General features: G+C 44.8%; 1 protein-coding gene across 2 annotated transcripts in view; it reads left to right on the top strand.

Moving 5' to 3' along the window:
• The window catches only part of LOC309817736 (glycogenin-2-like), a 32,027-nt gene extending 12,654 nt beyond the window's left edge, over positions 1-19,373 (top strand). The window contains exons 5-10 of one of the 2 annotated variants that reach the window (XM_082647009.1): positions 931-1,057; positions 2,561-2,783; positions 5,354-5,548; positions 14,254-14,358; positions 15,510-15,617; positions 17,603-19,373. In XM_082647009.1, coding sequence (XP_082503135.1) covers positions 931-1,057; positions 2,561-2,783; positions 5,354-5,548; positions 14,254-14,358; positions 15,510-15,617; positions 17,603-17,758 — 914 coding nt within the window. In that variant the 3' untranslated portion in view covers positions 17,759-19,373. The remainder of the gene's footprint in view (positions 1-930; positions 1,058-2,560; positions 2,784-5,353; positions 5,549-14,253; positions 14,359-15,509; positions 15,618-17,602) is intronic. The other variant, XM_082647010.1, reaches the window with a different exon arrangement.
• The last annotated feature ends 5,270 nt before the right edge of the window (positions 19,374-24,643 follow it).

Below are 24,643 nucleotides of genomic sequence, written 5' to 3' on the forward strand. Positions count from 1 at the left end.
GGTATAAAATAAGCTACAGGGACATATTGTACAACACTGGGAACAGAGCCAAGATTTTATAATGTCTATAAATGGAGTATAATGTCTAAAAGATTGTGATCACTGTATTATACACCTGTAACTTACATACTATTGTACAGCAGCTATACCTCAATAAAGACATAATAATAAACATTGATAGAAAAAAGAAAAGAAAAATTCCTTCTAGGTAAGGACGAGGTAACAAAGTTGGCAAAATTGATGGGAACAGCGATTGTCAATACCAGATAGAATTCCCTGGGGAGGGGTGGAGAATTTTGGAGACCGTGTGCGATTTTATTATTAATTGTTTGCACCATCGGTGGAGAATTCTGGAGAGACTATGCACTTTTTATTTTTATTTCATTTTATTTTCTTTGTTTGGCTGCTTTGGGTCTTAGTTGTGGCACGCAGGATCTTTGGTTGAGCTGTGGATTCTTCTTTGTGGCATGCGGGCTTCTCTCTAGTTGTGGCGTTTGTGTTTTTTTTTTCCTGTCTCTAATTGTGGTGTGCGGGGTCCAGAGCACATGAGCTCTGTAGTTTGCAGCACATGGGCTCTCTCGTTGAGGTGTGCGAGCTCAGTAGTTGTAGCGCGTGGGCTTAGTTGCCCCATGGCATGTGGGATCTTGGTTCCCGGACAGGGATCATACCTGCATCCCCTGCATTGGAAGGCAGATTCTTTACTGCTGGACCACCCGGGAAGTCCCGAGACTATGCACTTTTTAAATGAATGGTGTGGGTTATCCGTCACTTTTGAGACAACGACCATGTTTTAGTGGGTTGAGAGAGGAAATGTAATTTGTGCGCTGGGATACCCGTGTCTTTCCATGAAGTCTTCACACATGTCTTGCATTCTCCTGGTGCACTGTACCATTCTTTATTAACTTCTTTGTCTGTTTGTTAACTCTCTAGGGGCAGACCAAGGCTTGTTGAACAGTTTCTTCAGCAACTGGTCCACAGCAGACATCCAGAAACACTTGCCATTCATTTATAACTTGAGTAGCAACACGGCCTACACCTACAGCCCTGCTTTCAAACAGTGAGTTTCATGCCAAGCCCAATTCTTCTAGACCTGGTCCACCATCCTCTCTCAGAATCTAATATCACCTTTTGGCATTTTGAAGGAAAAAAAAAAAACCAGATCATCCTTCTGCTCGCTTATTTATTGCTTTACATGATAGGTCATCAAGGCAGCTAGGCTTAATGAGAGTGGTTCCCAAAGTGTTGCCCAGGGAACCCCCAGGGGTTCCCCGCCCCTCTCTCAAGGGTCTTTGAAGTCAAAGCGACTTTTAAAAACTTAATTTTAACATGTCATTTTCATCTTTTCACTCTTGTTTTCTCATAATTGGACAGTGGGATTTTACAGAAACGCCATGACATGATGTGATAAAAAAGCATTGTACTGAATGCAGGTGCAGATATGAGAAACCAACCGTCTCCTCGTAAAACAGGCAGTGTCACTCGTTTTACAAATTTTTAAAAATATAGTTATATAGAGAGTTATATTTTATGAAAAGATACGAAAGATGTGGCATTTTACGCATTTTAAAAATATATATATAGTTTATGAAGAGATATGAAAGATGTCACTTTTTACACATTTAAAAGGTATATAGTAATATATAGTTATAGTTACACTTTATGAAAAAATATAAAAGTTATGTTAACATATAATGGGCCCACAGTTTTTTAATGAGTTGGTACACGGGTTTTCTAATTTCTCAGTTTTAACTTCTGTTGCGGTGAATATGGACAGATGGAATCCACGTGAACAAACATTTTTTGTTCCTCTGTGATTTGTAAGAATGTCAAGAGGTCCTAGAACCAAATGTGTGAGATCCTCTGCTCTAGGGGACATTGTTATAAGTGAAAATGGGAAATCTGAGAAGATTTTGAGCGTGCTTTTTTAATAGGGGCTGCACTGCCCCCAAGGAGGCAGACACTGGTTTGTGGGGTGTAAAGCCATCATATCCTTTTTAATGTAAAAAGCACGGCTGTACCTACAGAATGTAGATATACAAGGCAAATATGATATTAAAATGTCATAGGAAAGCAATTAAGAAAAAATTGTTTAAAAAGTTTCGAGGTTGGTGAGAGTGGTGATAATGAAAAAAAAAAAGGTCGAGAGGGTAAACCTCACCATCTTGTACAAGAAGCCAGTTTCCTGGTCTGCAGCTTGCGTTATCTACTATAAAATCAACTTTTTAAAGTTTTTATCGTTTTCAGGATAAGATGATTTGGGCTACGGTACTGCCCATCTTTCTAAAAGACTCCTGATTTCTTCTTCCCGTTTTGGGGAACATCCCAAGTGAGTTATGATCATGTTTCTTGGTCTGTGGAAAATGAAAGGCTGCAAACGTGGATTGATGAAGCAGTTATTTTTACCGCAAGTCTAGGCGGTCGTTAATGACAGGATCGTCCATAACTCGTTGAGATGCATCTTTACGTCCCGCTGTCTGTGATGAGTCCTGTGGTTGTCACAGGCTCTCTGTGTGTGGTCACTTCCAAGAGGAAGGCCGGATGCTTTGTGTTTCCTCCTCAGATTCGGCTCGAGCGCGAAGGTGGTCCACTTTTTGGGGTCCACGAAGCCTTGGAACTACAAGTACAATCCCCAGACGGGCTCCGTCTTGGAGGAGGGCTCTGGGTCTGTCAGCCAGCATCAGACGTCCTTCCTTAACCTCTGGTGGGGGATTTACCACCGCAGCATTCTGCCTCTTTATGAAAATATCCTGCACGAGGACCAGCAGACATCTCCAGGACACACAGTAAGCACACAATACCCTTGACATCCAAGAGTTCAGACCGGGGATAAACTCTCCGTGATCCACACCTGTGGGTTTTCTTCAAATACACGTTCCTCCCTCTTTTTTTGGAGTCTCTTCTCATTTTTTTTATAAGTGGTTTTATTCTTTTTTAAAAATTAATTAAGTTATTTATTTTTGGCTGCGTTGGGTCTTCGTTGCTACACGCGGGCTTTCTCTAGTTGCGGCGAGTGGGGGCTACTCTTCGCTGTGGTGCACGAGCTTCTCATTGCGGTGGCTTCTCTTGTTGCGGTGCACAGGCTCTAGGTGTGCGGGTTAAGCAGTTGTGGCTCGCGGGCTCTAGAGCACAGGCTCAGTAGTTGTGGCGCACGGGTTTAGTTGCTCCGTGGCATGTGGGCTCTTCCCAGACCACGGGTCGAACCCGTGTCCCCTGCGTTAGCAGGTGGATTCTTAACCTCTGTGCCCGCAGGGAAGTCCCTCTTCTCATTTTTTATGTTTCAGGAAAGACAGATTTAGGATATCTTAAGCAATTATCAAGTTATATTTTTATTTATTTATTTTTTAAATGTCACTTTTTATTCCAAATTCTTTTTTTCTGGCTTACAGGACCTTAGTTCCCTGACCAGGGATTGAACCCACCCCCTCAGCAGTGAAAGTGCAGAGTCCTAACCGCTGGACCGCCAGGGAATTCCTCACCAAGTTACATATTTTAAAAAAATCTGTCAAGGCCTACATTAATGAAAGAAATAAGGTTTTTTAAAAGTTCAATGTTTATAGACATGTTCATTGAAAAAGGATGGAATTAGAAGGTGGTAAATAATGTTGATACACCCCAGGAAGGGCTCAGGCAAGGAAAGATACGTCATTTCGTCGCAAGAAAGAAAGACCATAGTTGGAAGTTAATGGCCAGCCCAACTTTAGGTCTTGTGCTAGTTTTCCTTCTGCGTCTACATCCTATATCTAATGCAGGAGGATGCTGAAAGAGGCAGGCACCATTTTTTTTTTTTTTTTGGTGTAAAACCGTAAATGTTTCATGAGCAGAATTGCTGCTGTGATTTAACAGGGCTGATGCATAAAAATCATTATTTAAATTAGCTGCCTTCATCAGAGAAAGAGCCCCTCACAGATTAAGTGGCTAAAGATGATTGATTACAAATGTCATTGGAGGGGGCGTTTTCCACTTTCCCTCCTCGATGGAAGTAGCATTCGGAGGTGGTTTCTTTTTTTTTAAATTTATTTTATTTTTATTTTCGGCTGCGTTGGGTCTTCATTGCTGTGTGCAAGCTTTCTCTAGTTGTGGCGAGCAGGGGCTACTCTTTGTTGCGGTGCGCGGGCTTCTCATTGCGGTGGCTTCTCTGGCTGCGGAGCACGGGCTCTAGGCGCACGGGCTTCAGTAGTTGTGGCTCGCGGGCTGTAGAGCGCAGGCTCAGTAGTTGTGGCGCACGGGCTTGGTTGCTCCGCGGCATGTGGGATCTTCCCGGACCAGGGCTCGAACCCATGTTCACTGCATTGGCAGGCGGATTCTTAACCACTGCGCCACCAGGGAAGCCCCATTTGATTTTTTATAACTGTAACCCTACATGCTGTCCATAGTAGAGTTTCTGCAGTGAATTTTTTTTTTTTTTTTTTGGCTGCAACTGGTCTTAGTTGTGGCCTGTGGGATCTTTAGTTGTGGCACTCGGACTTCTTAGTTGTGGCATGCATGCAGGATCTAGTTCCCCGACCAGGGATCGAAGCTGGGCCCCCTTCGTTGTGAGCGCGGAATCTTACCCACTGGACCACCAGGGAAGTCCCCCTGCAGTGGACTTAACAGGGAGGCACCTGCCTTGCCAAAGACCTTTTATTTTTTATTTTATTTATTTATTATTATTTTTTTTTTGCGGTACGCGGGCCTCTCACTGTTGTGGCCTCTCTCGTTGCGGGGCACAGGCTCCGGACGCGCAGGCTCAGCGGCCATGGCTCACGGGCCCAGCCGCTCCGCGGCATGTGGGATCTTCCCGGACCGGGGCACGAACCCGTGTCCCCTGCATCGGCAGGCGGACTCTCAACCACTGCGCCACCAGGGAAGCCCCAAAGACCTTTTAAAATAAGGTCCCAGGAAATTTTATTTCCTGGTCAGTTTTTGACTAGTGCATGTATCGGTACAACGGAGTGCAGTGTCCGCAGATGCTTGCGTTGGGATCTTGAAACGAGTTCACATTTTAGCGTTTTTACTATGGTTTCTGTTTGGTGCACCTGGGTGCTGCTTTTCAAGAGAACTAAAGCTTTCTCTGACCATGCGACACGAATGAGTAGGAGTTTATTCAGATTCTTGATAGGAAGTTGCTGTTCTTTTCTGCAAAGCAGTATGCGAGGTACTGGGTTGGCTAGGAAGGAAAATAAGACCAAGTCAGGTGGTTCTAAGAGTAAAACGTGGAGACCCTGTGCCTGGGGGTCCTTCCTACGTGGAGCAGTAATGTGAACGCGGATGTCGGCACTGGGGACCACTGGCCACACAGGGGAGGGGATGGGCAGCGGGAGATTGGCAAAGATGTCAGGAGGACCTTGCTAACTGTGAATACCTTTTCTTGCAGGCTCACCTCGGGGGCGCTGGGGTGCCTTGTTCAAGTTCAGCGCCCACTGCTGAGGGGTCGTGTGCAAATGCTGTGCCCCGCTCCGGGGAGCCCTGTACCAATTGGGCGGAGGGGCCCCGCCAGCCTTGGCCTGAGAGCACCATGGTGGTGGTGGAGGAGACCCCCGCTTCGCCTGACGCATGCCCTGTGGAAGATGTAAGTATGTGCTCTTCGCACCGGTGCGATGGGGACACAGACGCTGGTTCCCCCGTGAGATGAAGCAGAGAGGATACTCCCCGGGGTCCCGGGGAGGGGCTGGGGGGACGGGAGGAACCTGTCTTCAGTTTGCTCTGTGGTATTAGGGCCTCCTGAGTTTCTTTAGAGAAAATGGCAAAATTGCACGTCACAGTAAAGCCAATGACAGCTGCATCTAATCCCTGGAAGCTGGAAATGCTGCCTTATATGGAAACGGGGTCTTTGCAGGCGGGATTGAGTTAAGGACCTTGACGTGGGGACGTGGTCCTGGCTTATCCGGGGAGGACACAGTGTCGTCACGAGGGTTCTCCTAAGAGGGAGGCGAAAGGAAGCTTGATGAGATGGGAGAGAAGCAGGAGTGAGACGGGGAGCGATGGGAAGATGTGAGCTTCTGGCTTTGAAGGTGTACTGGAGCCACAGGTGCCTCTATGAGCTGGAAGAGGCGAAGAAATGGGCCATTGGCTAGAACCTCCAGAAGGAACTCAGCCTTGCCAAGGACAGCTGCCCAGTGAGACCCAGCGTGGACGTCTGACCTCCAGAACTGTTAACGTCATCAGTCTGCATTGTTTTTTTTTTGTTTTGCTTTTCACACTTCCTGAAGGTTGATTCTTTTGCCAGGTGCAGCCCTAAGCACTGTACGGTATACTGTTCCTGTTCAGCAGCACCAGAGCACAATTCTTGTGTCCGTTTTTTAAAACTAATTTCTTTTAGTGTGTCGTTGCTTTACAATGTTGCGTGAGTTTCTGCTGTACAGCTAAGTGAATCAACTCTACGTATCCATATATCCCCTCTTTTTTGGACTCCCTTCCCGTTTAGGTCACCACAGAGCACTGAGTAGAGTTCCCTGTGCTCTACAGTAGGTTCTCATTAGTTATCTATTTTATATATAGTAGTGTATGTATGTCCATTCCAATCTCCCAATTCATCCCACCCCACCTTCCCTCCCCCCCGGTAACCATAAGTTTGTTCTCTACATCTGGGTCTCTGTTTCTGCTTTGCAAATAAGTTCCTCTGTATCATCTTTCTAGATTCCACACAGAAGCCATATTACACGATATTTGATTCTCTTTTTCTGACTTACTTCACTCTGTATGACAGTCTCTAGGTCCATCCATGTCTCTGCAAATGGCACTATTTCATTCTTTTTTATGCCTGAGTAATATTCCATTGTATGTATGTGCCACACCTTCTTTATCCATTCCTCTGTTGATGGACATTTAGGTTGCTTCCATGTCCTGGCTACTGTAAACAGTGCTGCAGTGAACATACGGGTGCATGTGTCTTTTCTAATTATGGTTTGCTCTGGGTTTATGCCCAGGAGTGGGCTTGCTGGGTCATATGGTAGCTCTACTGTTAGTATTTTGAGGAACGTCCATCCTGTTCTCCACACTGGCTGCACCAGTTGACATTCCTACCCACAGTGCAGGAGGGTTCCCTTTTCTCCACACCCTCTCCAGCGTTTATTGTTTGTAGATTTTTTGATGATGGCATTGTTTTAAGCCACCTAGTTTGTGTCTCTAAAAATGAGAAGGTCATTGCCCTTCTCTAAGGAAGGGGTGCTTTTTTGCGGTGTGTGTGTGTATATTTCATTATTTTGCACTCCCAGGCCATCTTTGTCATTAATTATGCAGCATTGCTGCCACCTACCGGCCATCCATTGAATGATTCACTCTGGGTTCTTCATTTTGGGGATTTGGAACCAGTCCAAAAAACCAAAAAAAAACGATTATTTTCATAAATTCCTGTAACTGCGGAAGAGCTGGGTGTCTGGATCTGGGATCCTTATTCCAAGTAGCAGCCTTTGTATGTATAGCCATGGCAGTGTCGAGGAGTAGGTCTCCGTTTTCAAAAGTTGAATATCTTGGGCTTCGCTGGTGGCGCAGTGGTTGAGAGTCTGCCTGCCGATGCAGGGGACACGGGTTCGTGCCCCGGTCCGGGAAGATCCCACATGCCGCGGAGCGGCTGGGCCCGTGAGCCATGGCCGCTGAACCTGCGCGTCCGGAGCCTGTGCTCCGCAACGGGAGAGGCCGCAGCAGTGAGAGGCCCGCGTGCCGCAAAAAAAAAAAAAAAAAAAAAAAGTTGAATATCTCATTTATTTCCCATATAAAGGCATGTGTGTTAGATAAATATTTTTGCAGTTTGTTATCTTCTCAGCCAAGTGTCCTGTCCTATAGCCTCTTGGGTTGGGAAATGCAGTTAGTGGAAAGATTAGGGATGCCTTTCCTTGTTTTTTTGAAGTTGTTGGCTGTTTTTGCTATGGTTAATTTCTAAATGGTATCCTTGGATGAAAAGAAGTACCTAGTTTAGACCAATTTGTTAATGTTTCCTATATGAGGAGTGGGTTTTGTTTACCTTTTAGGAAATCTGTCTCTAAATCAGGGTCATAAAGCTAATCACCTCTGACGTCTTATGGATTTTTTATTCTTTTTACATTCAAGTATATAATTGATCTGGAATTGATGTTACGTGATGAATGAGTTTGGGGTCCACATACATCACTGTTATGTGTGGATCTGTAATGAACTCAGCATGGTTTGCAGTCAAAACTGTTACATCTCCACTGCTTTGTCATGTCTCCTTGGCCATCAGTCAGATACTCACACGTTACTAGGTGGCTCTGTTTTTGGAGTCACTAATCCTATGGGTTCCTCCCCCCCTTGGGAAATGGTATATACGTATATTTTTAAAATTGAAGTATAGTTGATTTACAGTGTTGTGTTGGTTTCAGGTGTACAACAAAGTGATTCAGTCATATATATATATATATATATATATATATACACACACATATATATATATACATATATATATATATACTTTTTCAGATTCATTTCCATTATAGGTTATTATAAGATAATGAATATAGCTTCCTGTGCTAAACAGTAGGTCCTTGTTTATCTATTTTATATATAGTAATGTGTGTCTGCTAATCCCAAACTCTTAATTTATCCCCCCCCTTCCCCTTTGGTAACTGTACGTTTGTTTTCTATGTCTGTGAGTCTGTTTCTGTTTTGTAAATAGGTCCATTTGTACCGTTTTTTTAGATTCTGCATATAAGTGATATCGTATGGTATTTGTCTTTCTCTGTCTGACTTACTTCACTCAGTATGACAATCTCTACTTGCATCTATGTTGCTGCAAATGACGTTATTTCATTCCTTTTTTATGGCTGAGTAATATTCCATTGTATACATGTACCACGTCTTATATATGTACACGTCTTCTTTATCCATTCATCTGTCGGTGGACAGTTAGGCTGCTTCCACGTCTTGTGAATAGTGCTGCTGTGAACATGGGGATGCATGTGTCTTTTCAAATTAGAGTTTTCATCTTTTCTGGATACATGCCCAGGAGTGGAATTGCTGGATCATATGGTAACTCTGTTTTTAGTTTCTTAAGGAATCTCCATCCTCTTCTCCGTAGTGGCTACACCCACTTATATTCCCACCGAGGGGATGGAATTCTTACTTGGCAATTCCCTTACAGTGACACTCGGAAGACGTTTCAAAATCATCTGACTTCCATTATTTCTCCAAGAATTCATCTCCCAGTCTTATGTTTATACATTTGAAGGTCATATGTCTTTTTGGTCTGCTTTTAACATCTTTCTCTTAGGCTCCGGTTTTTATCATAATGACTTTTTATTATCATTTGAATTTACCCTGTTTGGGTTTGTAGCACTTATTGAAACTGTATTCCTTCTGCCCTTTCTTTCCCTGTCTGTGTCTCTCTCCTCTTCCCACTTCCCTATCCTTCTGTGATTCCAATGACATCTACAGTAGGAATTTCATCGCATCCCATGTGTCTGTGACACACTTCTCCCATCTGTCTTCCCGTGCTTCCGTCTACTGGCCTGTTTTCCAGTTAACCAGTCTTCTCTTTGGCTGTGTCTAATCAGCTGTTAAACCCACATTCTGCACACTTTATTTCAACTATCGTGTTTTTAGTCCACATAAACGCCAAATGTTTACGAGGGGGTTTTCAGTACTCCCTTGAAACTCTCCAACTTGTCCCATCATTTAAAGTATTTTCCACGTTCAGTTACAGTCTGTGTGCCGTCCACCATACATCTGTGTCTCACATGGATCTGGTTTTGTGCTTTGATTTCGTTTTCTCTTGATTTTCACGCCTTTGGTCTTGTCTCGCTGCGTGCTGGTTGATTTCTGATTGACTGCAAGACGTTGTGTATGGAAAAATGGCAGGGATCCTCTGAGGCTCTGAATCACAGGATCACCCAGAGAGCATTTCTTTTTTTTTTTTTTTTTTTTTGCTGTACACGGGCCTCTCACTGTTGTGGCCTCTCCCGTTGCGGAGCACAGGCTCCGGACGGGCAGGCTCAGCGGCCATGGCTCACAGGTCCAGTCACTCTGCGGCATGGGGGATCTTCCCGGACCGGGGCACGAACCCGCGTCCCCTGCATCGGCAGGCAGACTCAGAGAGCATTTCTTATGTGTTGTTTTTCTTTTCTCAGTAGGAAGTTTTCATAGAGATGGTTTGCCCACATGCTATTAGAGGTTGAGTTGGAGTGAAATTGGGTTTTGGTGTTTGTGAAGGTTGGTCTTTTGCTGGTTCTCTTTTCAGTGGAGTCCTAAATGAAAGCTTGTGTTTAGAGTGTCCCTCTTGGATACCTCATTATTTATGGGCTCCTCAGGGCTATAGCCTTTCAGTTGCCTCGAGGGGAAATAAAAGAAATGTGTGTGTGTGTGTGTGTGTGTATGTATATATATATATATATATATTTTTTTTTTTGGTCTAGAATTTTAAGTTGCTTTTGGCAGGAGGTTTACCGGGAAACAAGTAGCTTCACCCATTGATGAAAGTGGAAAAATCCCTCTTCGGTTCTTGAATAGATTTGTATATTTACATTTTTTAGTTTTCACCACCTCTTGCAGTCATAACGTTCACAAGATGATAGCCCATGATGCAGAGGAGTGTGTCTTCATCGTGTGTCCTAAACTTACCTGCTCGGGCTGTGTATGTGAGCACTCTGTGTCTGTCTGTTGGCGGTCCGTTCCCCACACAGTCTGGCTTTACGATGCTCTCTTTCCGCGTTCATCTTTCTGGGCTTAGAGTCACTGGCTTCTCAAGCTACTTTCCATCCTTCAGCGGCTCTGTCTTCTTTGACCTGAGAATCCTCTGAATTGTTTCCAATCTGAGAGTCTCTCTTTTCAAGGTGACCCAAGCTTGCAGCAGCTAGTTAGGGGTGTGGATCAGTGAAATACTGATCATCTCAGGAGGAAAATAAATGCAGAAGTCACATTTCACGTAGGTGTGTTCGTAAGCCTGCCAGCCGTTGGCTGAAAGGCTGGCATTGCACCGTCATAGTATCAAATCCTTGTCTTGGAATTCTCTCCTGGCTTTCTGCACATGTGAAGAAAGACGTCCCTGTTTGTGGCTAGGAAGAGTAAGGGGAATATTTACTATTACTGTTTCAGTTTATATTTTAGTTGTTAACGTTCATTGTTTTTTTTTTCCTCTTTTTTTTATTGAAGTATAGTTGATTTACAATGTTGTGTTAGTTTCAAGTGTACAGCAATTAAACATATATATGTACATATATTTTTTTTCATATTCTTTTCCATTATAGCTTATTACAAGATACCGAATATACTTCCCTGTGCTATACAGTAAATCCTTGTTGTTCACCTATTTTATATATAGTAGTTTGCATCTGTGTCTAGGGGTCTTGTTCAGAAGTTTGTATCTACGTCTAGGGGTCTTGTTCAGAAATGTTAGCGTGAGTTGACATAACTTCTTTTCCTGTTTAAATTTGTAAGAGCCTAACACATCTGCAGAAGACAAGTGGAAAAGTTGTATTATTAGTTCATCCTTTCTTATCAAGTAAATGACCCTGAGTTAAATCTCTTCCAAGGAAGGATAGAGTTTCATGATGGCCCACGTGGAATTTATTTATGTGTTCTTTCTTGAGAGAAATTAAGCTGACAAAATTGACATTTTCCCCAATCCAGTTCAACTAATCTTTCTGAGATTACTCACATCTGTTGGCGATTAACCGTTTGCCAGGCCAACTGCTTCGTTTGTCCGTTACATCGAGTGTCCGTGCTGTGTATGATTCAAGAACTTGAGTTTCAGAGACAGTAAGTAATTTATGCAGTTTCTTTTTTTCAATGGGTGTTAGGATTCAAACTAGAAAATTCCACTACCCAACCCTGATTGGATGAGGAAATTATTTATTTTTATGGTATTTATTATTTGTAGGTAGTGCAATTATCTCATTCGTCATTTTTTTTTCCCTAAAGGTTGTTTTGGTATTTTGTACACCAGGGAGACTTAGGATGCATTAATGATGTGGATTGAATAGGGCTCGTAGAGGGCTTGGTAGTCAGAGAGGTGTGAATTCAAATCCCCCCTCTCTCCCTTGCTACGTCTGGCATGTTTAACGAGTATCTCTGTCTGAAAGTTCAACTTTTCCTCAGTAAGAGAAGGGATCAGACTCTCTACGTCATGGGGTTGTTGTGAGATTAAAAGGAATAATGCGTAACAAGTTTATGAGTTTAATTTAGGGACCAGTGTTGAACACCTAATACAAAGGAGCTGTTATTATCCTGGCCTTTCATGTTTTGGATAAAGTTATCATTTTATTTTCTACTGTAATTATTAGAACTTAATTTTATTTTTGGCTTTCACGTACATAATCAAGATCAGGAAGAATGAGCCCATATTTTTTGTTTTTATTTTTTTTTTAATATTTTATTGAATTATAGTTGATTTCCAGTGTTGTGTTAATTTCTGCTGTACGGCGAAGTGGTTGTTATACATGTATCTGTTCTTTTTCATATTCTTTTCCATGATGGTTTATCACAAGATATTGAACATAGTTCCCTGTGCTCTACAGTAGGACCTTGTCATTTATCCATCCTATATATAATAGTTTGCATCTGCTAATCCCAAACTCCTGATCAATCCCTCCCCCGCAACCTTGGCAACCACCGGTCTGTTCTCTGTATCTGTGAGCCTGTTTCTGTTTTATAGATAAGTTCATGAGTGTCATATTGTAGATTCCACATGTAAGTGATATCATGCGATATTTGTCTTTCTCTGACTTACTTCACTGAGTATGATCATCTCTAGGTCCATCCATGTTGCTGCAAATGGCATGATTTTGTTCCTTTTTATGAGCCTGTATTTTAATTGGCACTTTCAAGTTGACGAGAGAGAAAAAGCAAAATTTAAAAAGAGCAACTTTATGAACACAGTGTTCTCTTCTACATTAAAAATGTTTTTACTGAATTTCACCAAAAATGTACTTTTGTGCACTTTTTACTGCCAACTTACTTCAGTTTCCTGATGTCCTCCTTTACCTCTGCCTCAGGACATTTGCACGTGCGTGCTGTCCTGCTTTCTCACCATTGTCTCTTTCTCCCCACGTCTCCTGCTCATCTTTCAAACTTTGTTCCAGATGTTACTGCTTCAGGAGTCCTTACCCCTCCTGACGAGGTCGATCTGACCTTGATAAACCTGCCCTTGGTTCTCTGTCATTTTCCTTTGCAGAATTTTACAGGATTGTCATCTTACAGTTGTTATTGGTGGGACATTCATCTCTCTCCTTAGACAGTAAGCTGCATGAGGGTGGCCCACTCTTTGGTCTTCCTACGTCACTCTGTGAATAGCCTTTGGACGTATACGTAGGTGCCTCCGCTAATACAGGGATGACCTGCCCTTTCTCCAAGACGGGAAAGCCGGTACCAGAGATTTGGGAGCTGGGAGTGTGAGTTGCCAGCCTCCGCGTCAGGTCAACTCACTCAGAATCTCTGGGGCAGTGGCTGGGGAATCTGCCTTCCCCGCATGGAGGAAGCTCTGTCTGACCGCCACAGTCGGGGTCAGCCCAGCCCACGACACGATTCCTGCCGTGTGTTTGCCGTGAGGATGGGCAGCTGTGTCCGCGTTCTCTTCTCTGTAGTTACATTGCTGGAGCCTTTGGACTTGAATGGGCTGCAGCCTGGGGGCGCGGCCTCGGCCCCCAACCCTGAATTCATCGGGGTGGGCTAGCTACTGTAAGAAATAGCCCCCCAAATACATACAAGTGTATTTCTGGTGCGTGTCACACTCAGCCCAGGCGGTAAAGCTGTGCTGTGGTCCATGCGGTCTTGCGGGGATCCAGGATTCCTCCCCTTGGCCTCTGCTCCATCACCATCCAAGGAAGCCCTTGTCCACGGCGGCTCCTTAAGAAAGGGTTAGGCTCCCACGAGGAAGCCACCCACCGCCTGTAATGCATTAAGTCGTGTCCTGTGCCTCTGGGATGATCTTTGCTACGTACCACCCTTGGGAGAGCCGAGAAACTAGTCGCTCAAATGGTTTTCCGTAGGGTTTCGTTTTCCTGTGGAATCCCGGCTGAAATTGGAAGAGGTTGTCTGCCAAGGGACATTGCTCTTCACCTGACCTGTGGGGCAGAGGGTAGGAAACGTGTCCCCCACCTCAGCACCCAGTCTGGGGTGGACTCAGGTCACATCTCCTCAACGCCGTGGGTGAGAATTCATCATGTGGTCCTGCTTAGATGCAAGGAGCCCAAGACGAAGCAGCAGACACAGGCATTGGCGAGCTCCTCTGAGCCATATTTGCCGTATTTGGAGGCAGAAAAGCATTGATTGGGTGTTTGTATTTGCACGAAGGGTTGTCCTAACTTGGCGTTTGCTCTTTCTTTTTAGATGATAGGTTGGCCGGAAATGGAGACTTCCGCTGGAGTGATGTGTGACCCGTTGTCACCACCCTCCACCCAATTCGCAGACTTCACAGGGACCCAAACCAACTCGGTATAACTCACTTCTGTTTCTTTCTAATTCTTTTTTTTTTTTCTTCTGTACCGCACAGCATACGGGATCCTAGTTCCCTGACCAGGGATCGAATCTGCGCCCCCTGCCTTGGAAGTTCAGGGTCTTAACCACTGGACCTCCTGGGAATTCCCTGCTTCTACTTCTTAAGCATGGCCGTGTCTCTGCATGCCTGTCCATCGACCACCAGAGGAGGTGCCCCATGGGCTTCTTCACCATCCCGTGACCTTTCTAAATGGTTTTTCCATGGTGTTGTGACGAGTCTCTTTACTTTCGAGGTGGATAGGAGACCTGGTTGTCTATTCACATTTTTTTTCCCTCCTCCATCACTGAGTTTTGTGTTGGTCCTTTGGTCATTCTCTTATATCTTGCTTTAGGAAGACTCAGAAAAGAAAAAGATACAACATCAAAATGGCCTATATGTCTTCCTTAATTTTTGTTAAGTTTTCGGGACAACTTTGCACCCGTGTTTCACGTCACTATTCAAGGATTATGGCTTTCCCTTTCTTTCCCCCCGCTAAATTTACCCGCATGAATCTGGGCTTTTGTCCCCAGGCATCCTCAGAAGATTAAATCCAGACAGACTCTTAATCTCGTTGACAGACCATCTTAGTCAAGTGCTTCCGTAGACATTTGGTCTAAACTAATTGCCCCTCTCTGAAAAGTATTTTTGTTGTTGTTTTAAAATTTTTACTAGAGTTGATTTACAATGTGGTGTTCGTTTCAGCTGTACAGCAAAGCAAATCTGTTATACATACACATAGATCCACTCTTTTTTAGATTCTTTTCCCATATAGGTCATTACAGAGTATTGAGTAGAGTTCCCTGTGCTCTACGGTAGGTCCTTATTAGTGATCTAGTTTATATATAGCAGTGTGTATGTGTCAATCCCAGTCTCCTGATTTGAAACGTTAACCTTTACATCGCATGATAAATGTCAGCATCTCATCTTGTGCAAGAAAAAGCTGGGGGGAAGTTTAGAGTGGCAGAGCACACTCAATTACTTACTTATTTAGCACAACCCCTTCGTTTGGTCTTATTTTCCCAGGAAAAAGAGTTCTCTGTCATTTTGGTTAAGACTGCGGTCCTGTGAAGCCCCCTGCAGACTAACGATGGAACGGTTATGTTTCTAGCAGCCCGTGGAAAGCGCGGAAGGTGGCCCACCTGAGGAAGCCTTGGAGCCACGCCGGGAGCCCCCTGTGGATGTCACCAGGGACCCCAGTCTCCAGGATGCTTTGGAGGTGGTGTCCTCATTGTCTGCCTTGTCCAGCTCTCGTGATGGACGCTGTGCGCTAACTCAGGGGCCGGCTGCGTACACGCACTGGCGTTACCCCCATTTCGAGCCTCGCTTGTGGAGAGAAGAGTCCGCCTGCTTCTCCTGCTGCCTGAGACCCGTTTGTCTTGCGTTTGCCCGCGGTGGTCGGTCCACCCTCTTTCCTGTCCTCTGCTCTGATAATCACGCCCGTTCTCTCTTCAAAAGCTGTTCTGCAGAAGTTAATTGACGTTATGGGGCTGTGCTGTGTTTTCCCGCAAAGTAGGCTTGGAAGTTCATGCACACTGTCTAAAAAGACGAGCGTAAAAGCTGGGAAATTTGGCGGTGGTGGGGGAACGTTTCAATCCAAATCGAGCATGCGTTGATTTCTTCTTGAAGAAGGAAGTGAAAGATGCTTCCTTCGTGACTCTCCGTCTTACAGATGCTCTGGTCTCAAACTTCAGGCTGTGCGATGATGCTTTTAATGATGATGAAATGCTTTCATTTCTCTCTAACCATGATCTTAATAATACCTTTTGGTCTTTTAGAGCAAATACAGCTGTAGAGCTGAGTGTTGGGTGTAGGATGAAAATTCGTGTTGATTTTTTGGATTGTGTTTTTGTCTGTTGAGGCTGCGGTAACAGAAACACCATAGTCTGGGTGGCTTATGAACAATAAGAAATGGATTTCTTGGTGTCTGGTGAGAGCCCACTTCCTGGCTCACAGAGGGTGTCTTGTTGCTGGTTCCTCACATGGAGGAAGGGGTGAGGGAGCTCTCTGGGGTCTCTCTTCTTTTGAATTTATTTTTTAATTGAGATATAGTTGAATGTGTCCCATTCTTTCCAGAAAGTTTTCATTCCCGGGAACTCACGGAGCCCCAGTCCAAGCGCTCTTAGTGGGGAAACGTGCTGAGCTATCCTGGAAAATATCTTGTTTTCACTCTTGCAGTTTCTTTGAGCAACACGTTGGCAATGTTTCAATAAACTGTGCGGGGATGAGTGTAGAAAGCAGAACCTTATATGTAAAAACTCTTTGAAAGCATCGTGGCAGATAAACAGTGGAGAAAGTGTTGCATGCCTAGTGGATAGAAACAGTAGCATAACTGTCTGGTGTCCAGTACTGTCCACCCCCCAGCCCCACTTTTGCTGATCTATTTGCGTGCCAACCAAAAGTCAGGGGTGTGTGTGTGTGTGTGTGTGTGTGTACACATTTGCGTATTTATAATTTTCCTCATACGTATCCTTTAAGAAGATGGAAACCCTGCCATGGCAAGAAAAAAAAAGATTTAAATTAGTATTGAAATGGTCTTGCCAGGCTGTCCAAAATGTCATACACTTTATTTACACAATATGAACCTTTTCTTCATTTCACGTAGTTTGGTTACACTCAGGGATACAGAACGTGTTTTTGTTTTTTTTTTTAACTTTTAATTTTATTTTGGAGTAGAGTTGATTAACGATGTTGTGACAGTTTCAGGTATACAGCACACTGATTCCATTATACATAGATCGGTATCTATTCTTTTTTCAAATTCTTTTCCCATTTAGGTTGTGATATAATATTGAGCAGAGTTCCCTGTGCTCTACAGGAGGTCCTTGTTGGTTATCCATTTTAATTATAGCAGATACAGAACCTTTTTTTGGTGGGTGGAAAGATTAAGATGATCATATAAGCGTGTGTGAAAGGGTTTAGTGGCTAGACATTAAAACAAGTCTTAGGAACAAGTGGACACAAGTACAATGATAAAGTATAAAATTTCAAAAAAGTCAGACCAACTAAGCATCTTCTTGTGAGAAGGTTGTATTAAATTCAGCGTGTGGTTTGTTCAGAAGCAAAGTGTCAGCACCGTCTCCCTGAGACGTGGTGAGGTTTGTCCGTGGAACCGATTGCTCAGCCAGGTGGATGCCCGGGCCGGCTTTCACTCTCTGACGACGGTTTTTCTAACACCGTCTCCTGTGGGCTTGTCTTCCCTAGGTGGACCTGGCCGTCTCCGTCTCTGAGATTTCCATCGAAGAAAAGGCACTGAGTCCCGATGAGGAGCGGAGGAAGTGGGAGGAGGGACGCATCGACTACCTGGGGAAGGATGCGTTTGTCCGGATTCAGGAGAAGCTGGACCGCTTCCTGCAGTGATGGCACCATGGCGTTGGGTGGCCCTGTTCCATGAACGTCTCGAGTCCTTTCCGAGGGAAAGACTCTTCCACGATGTGCCTCTCTTTATGGTTGACCAGCTTGCGTGCCTCATGTCAGTCACGTGGTCCATCCAAAACCCAGCTCAAAGGCCTGTGTGACCCCAGCTACCCATGCCTCCTGGGGGTTCCCCAGGAGGTTGCATCTCCTTTACACCTTGTTGGCAAAAGGGAACAGGAATAACCTTCTGGTCAACCCTGGGTCTCTGGTCTTGCTTGAAGGAGCTCAGAATTCTGTCCTGGGCAGGTCCTGCCGTGTCCGTCCTACGTAGGGTTAGATGTCACTGCAGAGTTTCTGTCCCAGTGCCCGTAACACGAGGAGAGGTATTGAGTGCCCTGGGAACCTTTATTCAGTGCCTTGAGACTTTGCAGAATGAAAAGTCCTTCCTGTGAAGATGCAGCAAACGTTCGGATGCCTTGAGTGTGACTCCAGTGTGGACTTTCCCAAGCATGGCTGAGAAACACCACGGCTGTGGTTCCTCTTCAGCAAAAATACCCAAGAGGACTTGCAAGTGCATTGACAGGTGCCCCATGGAGATGTGTCAGAGATATTTGGAAGGAAGATTCCAGCTGGCTTGGGAGAGGTGACCGCTTCCAAACTGGTTGGCCTACTGGTGTAGAGAAACCCAGGGTCTACGCTGAGGGGTGTCTGGTGGCCGTGCGCTCACGGTCGCTGGATTTGGTCGAGGCTGTTTCGAGGCAAACCTGTAGGCTGCCCTGTGCTGGGTCACACTACCTCACTTCACAGTATGGAGTCACTGTGCTCTCCAAGCCGTGCCAACTCGGTTCTTTCGGGACAGTTCTCCGTTTGATGACACTAGACGCTTTATCCCATGAGAAAGCCTCCCCTCCAGAAGCATCCGGAAATGAATGCGGTATGTTGGAGTTTCTCCCAGGGTCATTGCTGGTTGCCACCGTAGGATAATTAAAGCCGGATGTCAGTCGCTGTACTGAAGAGAAGGAAATGTAGTTTTTAAATGTTGGAATGGCTTATCACGCGTGTGCAATCGAAAGTCATGAGTTCATTAGACACAGGTGTGGAAGAAGCTTGAGAGGGCTGTGTTCAAATCCATCTGAGGTCTGGGTGGACTTCTGGGGCTCGTTGTGGCATTCACGTGTGTGAGGTGTGAGCTATGGAGGGGTGGTTTCTTTTTATCTATGGGTGAATGATTGGTCGTCTTGGTTGGTTTCACACAGATGATGCTTCAGGGGCTACTTGGAAATAGCCCTAGGGACATAGTCCTTGGGTGGGTTGCATGGGGTGATCACCAACCGTTAGAGTTATCCCATAACTTTGTGTTGGGGAAGGAACGTCTGTGCTCTGAGCCATAGTGTTGGACTAGAAGAAACGGGAGCCTGAGTCTGGCATCCGTGAGAGGAGGGTTCCAGGAGATGAACATCTGAGTCCGGTCCAGCTTCTCTGGAGAAGAGGGTTCTCCAGTGCCTATGGTCGATCGCTCATTGGCTAAAAGTGTACGCTTAAAATGGACTTCTGCTGCGCATCCTAGGGTCAGTCCTCACGTTAGTCAAAGGCTAGCACACTGCAATTAAAATTTTAAGACAGCAGTGGGGTCTCCTTCGGATGTGTGTTGGGGTGTGTTCCGAGCCATTGGGATAACACAGGCATGGGACGCCTTCGTCCTGCCATAAACTTAAATAACCAAATGGGTTTTTTCAGAATGGGTGGTAGCAGTAAAATGAGTAGAACTGTTTACTTCTTACCCTCGGAAATCTCATAAGTTCTCTCCAGGCATGCTGCCTACTCTTCTAGCATTGACTCGTCCATTTCACCCATCCATCCATCCATCCACCTATCCGTCATCCCTCTATCCATCCATCGTCTATCCATCCTTTCATCCATCCATCCATCCATCATCCCTCTATCCATCCATCGTCTATCCATCCTTTCATCCATCCATCCATCCATCATCCATCTATCCACCCATCACATGGTTTTTTGAGTTCTCTCCAAATGGCAGGCACTCTGACACGTGCTCAATCAATACATGAGAACGTACAAGAACCTGTAAGAACATTTTAACGACGTCTAAGTAATATCCATCCAAGAGGTGTACTACGAGGTTATTTCCTGAAGAATGCCAGTGCCAGGATTCGGGCTGTGTAATGTCAGGACTGCAGAGTGAACATAAGTTGAATCCTTGAGAGATGTGATTTGACCTATACTATCACTAATATTTTGGTACATAGGAGTTTTTTTAAAAAAAAACACATTTAATTGTTCTAGAAATATTATCCAGTTATTTTGGGGCAGGATGAAATGGCAGGTGAAGAAAAAGCATTTCCAGAGGTATTGACCTGGCCGGCTGGATTAAGGTGTGTAGATTTACAGGAACACAGCAAGTATTTTTGTTATTCAAGGTCACTTGGTCACATCCTGGCGCTGAATGCACAGGAGTCATCCTAATGCTGCTGAGTTTCGGTGTGGAAATGCGAACAACTTGAACTAAAATAGGGTTTCTTTTAGCCACCACACCTGAATTAGGAAAAGTAGACCAATTCTCCTTCCCGATTTCATAGATCTCTGCCCTTTAGAGGACCATGCCATTTTTACCTTAGTGTCTTAAGGTAATGTCTTATATACCACTACTGTCTTAGTATTTTTGGTTGTTCGGGTTTTTTTTTTGAAATTTATTTATTTTATACAGCAGGTTCTTATTCGTTATCTGTTTTATACATATTAGTGTGTACATGTCAATCCCAATCGCCCAATTCATCCCACCACCACCACCCAACCCCCGCTTTCCCCCCTTGGTGTCCGTACGTTTGTTCTCTACGTCTGTGTCTCTCTTTCTGCCCTGCAGACCGGTTCATCTGTACCATTTTTCTAGGTTCCACATATATGTGTTAGCATACGATATTTGTTTTTCTCTGACTTACTTCACTCTGTATGACAGTCCGTAGACAGCACCGATTGTTAACCAAGGTAATGAGCAGAGAGAATCAGCAAGTTTACTATAATAATCAAATTGTATGATTTAAAAAAGGGGGAAAAATGGGAAGGAAATCGCAAAAAGAGGTGGCATATGTATACATATAACTGCTTCACTTTGTTGTACAGCAGAAGCTGACACAACATTGTAAAGCAACTATATGCCAATTAAATTTTTTTAAAAGTTAAAAAAAAACACAACCTAGCACTGGACTGTCGCCAGAACAAACCGCTAATCGGGGAGAGAAAGATGGGACTTGATGTCACGTAGACACTCACACGGCTTGGGGATGGGGACAGACATTCAGAACACGGAACAGGATGGGCTAGTGCACAGCACGGTGATGAAAGCTGACGATACTGTATTACGAACTCGGAAGTCGCTAGGAGAGTAGATCTTAAAAGTTCTCATCACCAAAAAGAAAGGGCAACTATGTGACCTGGTGGAGGTGTGAGCTCATGCTTGGTGGTGACCGTTTGGCGAGATTTATAAACATGAAATCAGGGCTTCCCTGGTGGCGCAGTGGTTGAGGGTCTGCCTGCCGATGCAGGGGACGCGGGTTCGTGCCCCAGTCCGGGAGGATCCCACGTGCCGCGGAGCGGCTGGGCCCGTGAGCCATGGCCACTGAGCCTGTGCGTCCGGAGCCTGTGCTCCGCAACGGGAGAGGCCACAACAGCGAGAGGCCCGCGTACCGCAAAAAAAACAACCCATGAAATCAGGACTTCCCTGCTGGTCCAGTGGTGAAGACGCCGAGCTTCCAATGCAGGGGGCGCAGGTTGGATCCCTGGTCAGGGAACTAGGGTCCCACATGCCATGCAGTGTGGCCTAAAAATAAATAAATGGATCACAGAATTTCAAAAGTAAATAAATACATGAAATCATTATGTTGCAGCCTTCAACTTACACCATGTTTGCACGTCAATGATAATAGAGCTGGGGAAGAAAGAAAAAACAAATCACACGCATTGGTCTCTGGTGGGTCCCCCACCATGTTTGGGCTTGACACCCCCAGTCTGCGTGATACATGCACGGAATTCCTGGTAGGGTTAGTTAACTCTGCCGGCTTGTTGCTGCTTGTTATGCGAAATAACTTTTCTAGAAGGCCACTCCTTGGTATCAACAAAACGCACAAAAATATTTCTCTGGCCAAGTGCTTTGTAGGAAATGTTGAAAGACATGCCCTTTTAGAGCAGTTTCTCAAGGACTTTTTTTTACCCCCTGCCTTTTCCTGTAAGTTCTTGGAATGAGTCCTTTACTAAGTCATCCAAGAACTATTTTTCGATTATTTACTGTTCAAGGAACCAGGAACCTCTACAAGAGATTTGTAAAAATATAACCTTGGCAGTTTGGGAAAAGACAGTAGGAAAACAAGTTGGGAAGAAACCTTATACTGCTTCCTTTTCAAAGCAATCTGCTCCGGCAGGTGTCCTTCTAAGAGACAGAAGAGGAGAGACCCAGACACAGAGGAGAAGCCCCGGGAAGACGGAGGCAGAGACGGGAGGGACGCGGCCACAAGCCCAGGGATGCCTGGAGCCCCCAGAAGCTGGAAGAGGCAGGAAGGACCCTCCCCTGGAGCCTCTGGAGGGACCGCGGCCCTGGGACACCTTGACCTCAGACGTCTGGTCTCCAGGATGGGGGAGGATGGACTTACAGTGTTTAAAGCCTCTGGTTTGTGGTCATTTATTACAACCACCCCAGGAAACTAATACACACACTCTCTGTCAGCCTGTCTAGATCTCAGCTCTTCATCAAGACTGTGTCCTCCTCCAGAAACGCTTTTCTAGACCTTCCAGGTTTCAGTAGTGGGCCAAGACCAGTATAGAGAGCGCCCAGTATTGGGGACCAGATGTGGACCAAGCATTTGATGTCCCTGATTATTTCATCTTCCAATACCCTGGGCATGGGCACCTACTATTTCCCGTAAGGGTCTGACCAAGTGCAAAGGCAATGCCTTAGAGAAAGGATGGTCTTTTCAACAAATGATGCTGAGACCACTGGACATGCATAGGCACAATGATACAGCTTGATAGAGGACTCTTAGAACGCTTGGGTGGGTCTTCTTGAGCTGCCATAACAAAGCACCCCAGACCGGGTCCCTCAAACAACAGACATTTATTTCCCCCTGTCCTGGAGGCTGGAAGTCCGAGATCCAGGCGTGGGTAGGGTTGGTTCCTCCTGAGGTGTCTCTGTTGGGCGTGTAGATGGCCGTCTTCTCCCTGTGTCCTCACAAGCAGAATTGAGGACATCTGAGCAAGAAGGATGGATGGCACCCATGCCCGTATTCTGGTTACCATGGTTACTCTATTACTAGAGGGGAAACAGGTAAAGGGCACATCGAAGCTCTGGTGTTATTTTTATTTCCTACAACTGCACGTGAATCTATAATTATCTCAATGTAAGAAAGTTTATAAAAAGAAAATAGACAGCTGTATACATCTCATGCTATAGTGGCATCAACTGAACTTGAGTTTCAGCGATGAACCCAAAGACATCATGATGAAGAAACAGAACAAGAAATTTGCACCCAAGACTGCTTGCTTCCAAACTCATATTTTTAACCACCCTGGAAAAAAAATAATAAAACCCAGTGGATGAGGGTTCTGATTTCTCCATATTCTCACCAACACTTGTCATTTTTTTTTTATTCTAACCATCCAAATGGGCGTGAAGTGGTATCTCACTCTGGTTCTGATTTGTAGTTCTCTAATAAGTAACGACGTTGAGCGTCTTTTCATGTGCGTATTGGCCATTCCTGTCATCTTTAGTAAAATATCTGTTGACATCTTTTGCCCATTTATTAGATCATTTGTCTTATTTTTTAAAAATTTTTATTGGACTAGAGTTGATTTATAATGTTGTGTTAGTTTCAGGTGTACAGCAAAGTGAATCAGTTGTACCTATACATATATCCACTCTTTTTTTCTTTTTTTCATTTGTCTTATTATTGAGTTGCATTCGTTTGCGAATATTTTCTCCCAGTCTGCGGTATATCTTTTCATTTTCTTAATGAGTGCTTTGAAATTTGATAAACTCTAATCCACCCCGACAGATCAGGCTTTTGCTACCTTATCTAGAACATTCCTTCCTAACCTAAGAGGACAAAGATTCTCTCCTAAGTTTTCTTTGGCAAGTTTTGTCGATGTGTCTCTTCTGTGTGGGTCTCTGGTGCATTTTGAGCTCGTTTCTGTGCACGGTGTGATAAGGAGCTAAACTTGTCCTTTCGCATATTTTGAAAATCCAATTATGTCAACACCGTCTGCTGAATCCTCCCCTGCGTGTTTTAACAGGCTGCCAAAGCGCTGTGAAATTTCCCTAGTTTGGACATTTGAGTGGGCTCCCCAGACCCTGCAGAGCATACTCACACTCCTGCAAAGCTTTCCTTTAGAGGTATTGATGGGGAAAAAAAAGCACAACCTAAAAGGTGAGAATTATGCTTTATTCAGTGGACTTTGTGAGGACGGAAGCCCTGGACACAGGTTCTCAGAGCGCTCTGAAGGACTGTTCCCAAGAGGTCCGGGAGGAGCCTGGATAGATAGGAGATTAAAAAAAATAATAATAATCCCAGATAGCTGAACATGAAAAGATGACTGCTAATTAAAGAAAAACAGACATCTCAAGTGCGTGAATACAGCGCTTTTCTGTGTGTGGGGAGATGCAAGAGTGTGGGCTCACGGAAACCATCCTTCTGATGTGCACCTTAAGTCTCTAAGGCCAGGGTCCTGTTGTTCTCCACCCTGAATCTCCACCGTCGGGGGCGCTACAGAGGCTGAGGGCTGCAACATCCTTTGTTTCCTGAGAAGGCAGGTGACATTCTTTGCCCCCAGAGGCGGAGGAGACGGGGCAGGAAGACAAAAGTGCAAGCCGGCCAGTAACGGGGG

This window comes from Grampus griseus (assembly GCF_964374135.1).
Source record: "Grampus griseus genome assembly, chromosome: Y".
In the NCBI taxonomy this organism is placed as follows: domain Eukaryota; kingdom Metazoa; phylum Chordata; class Mammalia; order Artiodactyla; family Delphinidae; genus Grampus; species Grampus griseus.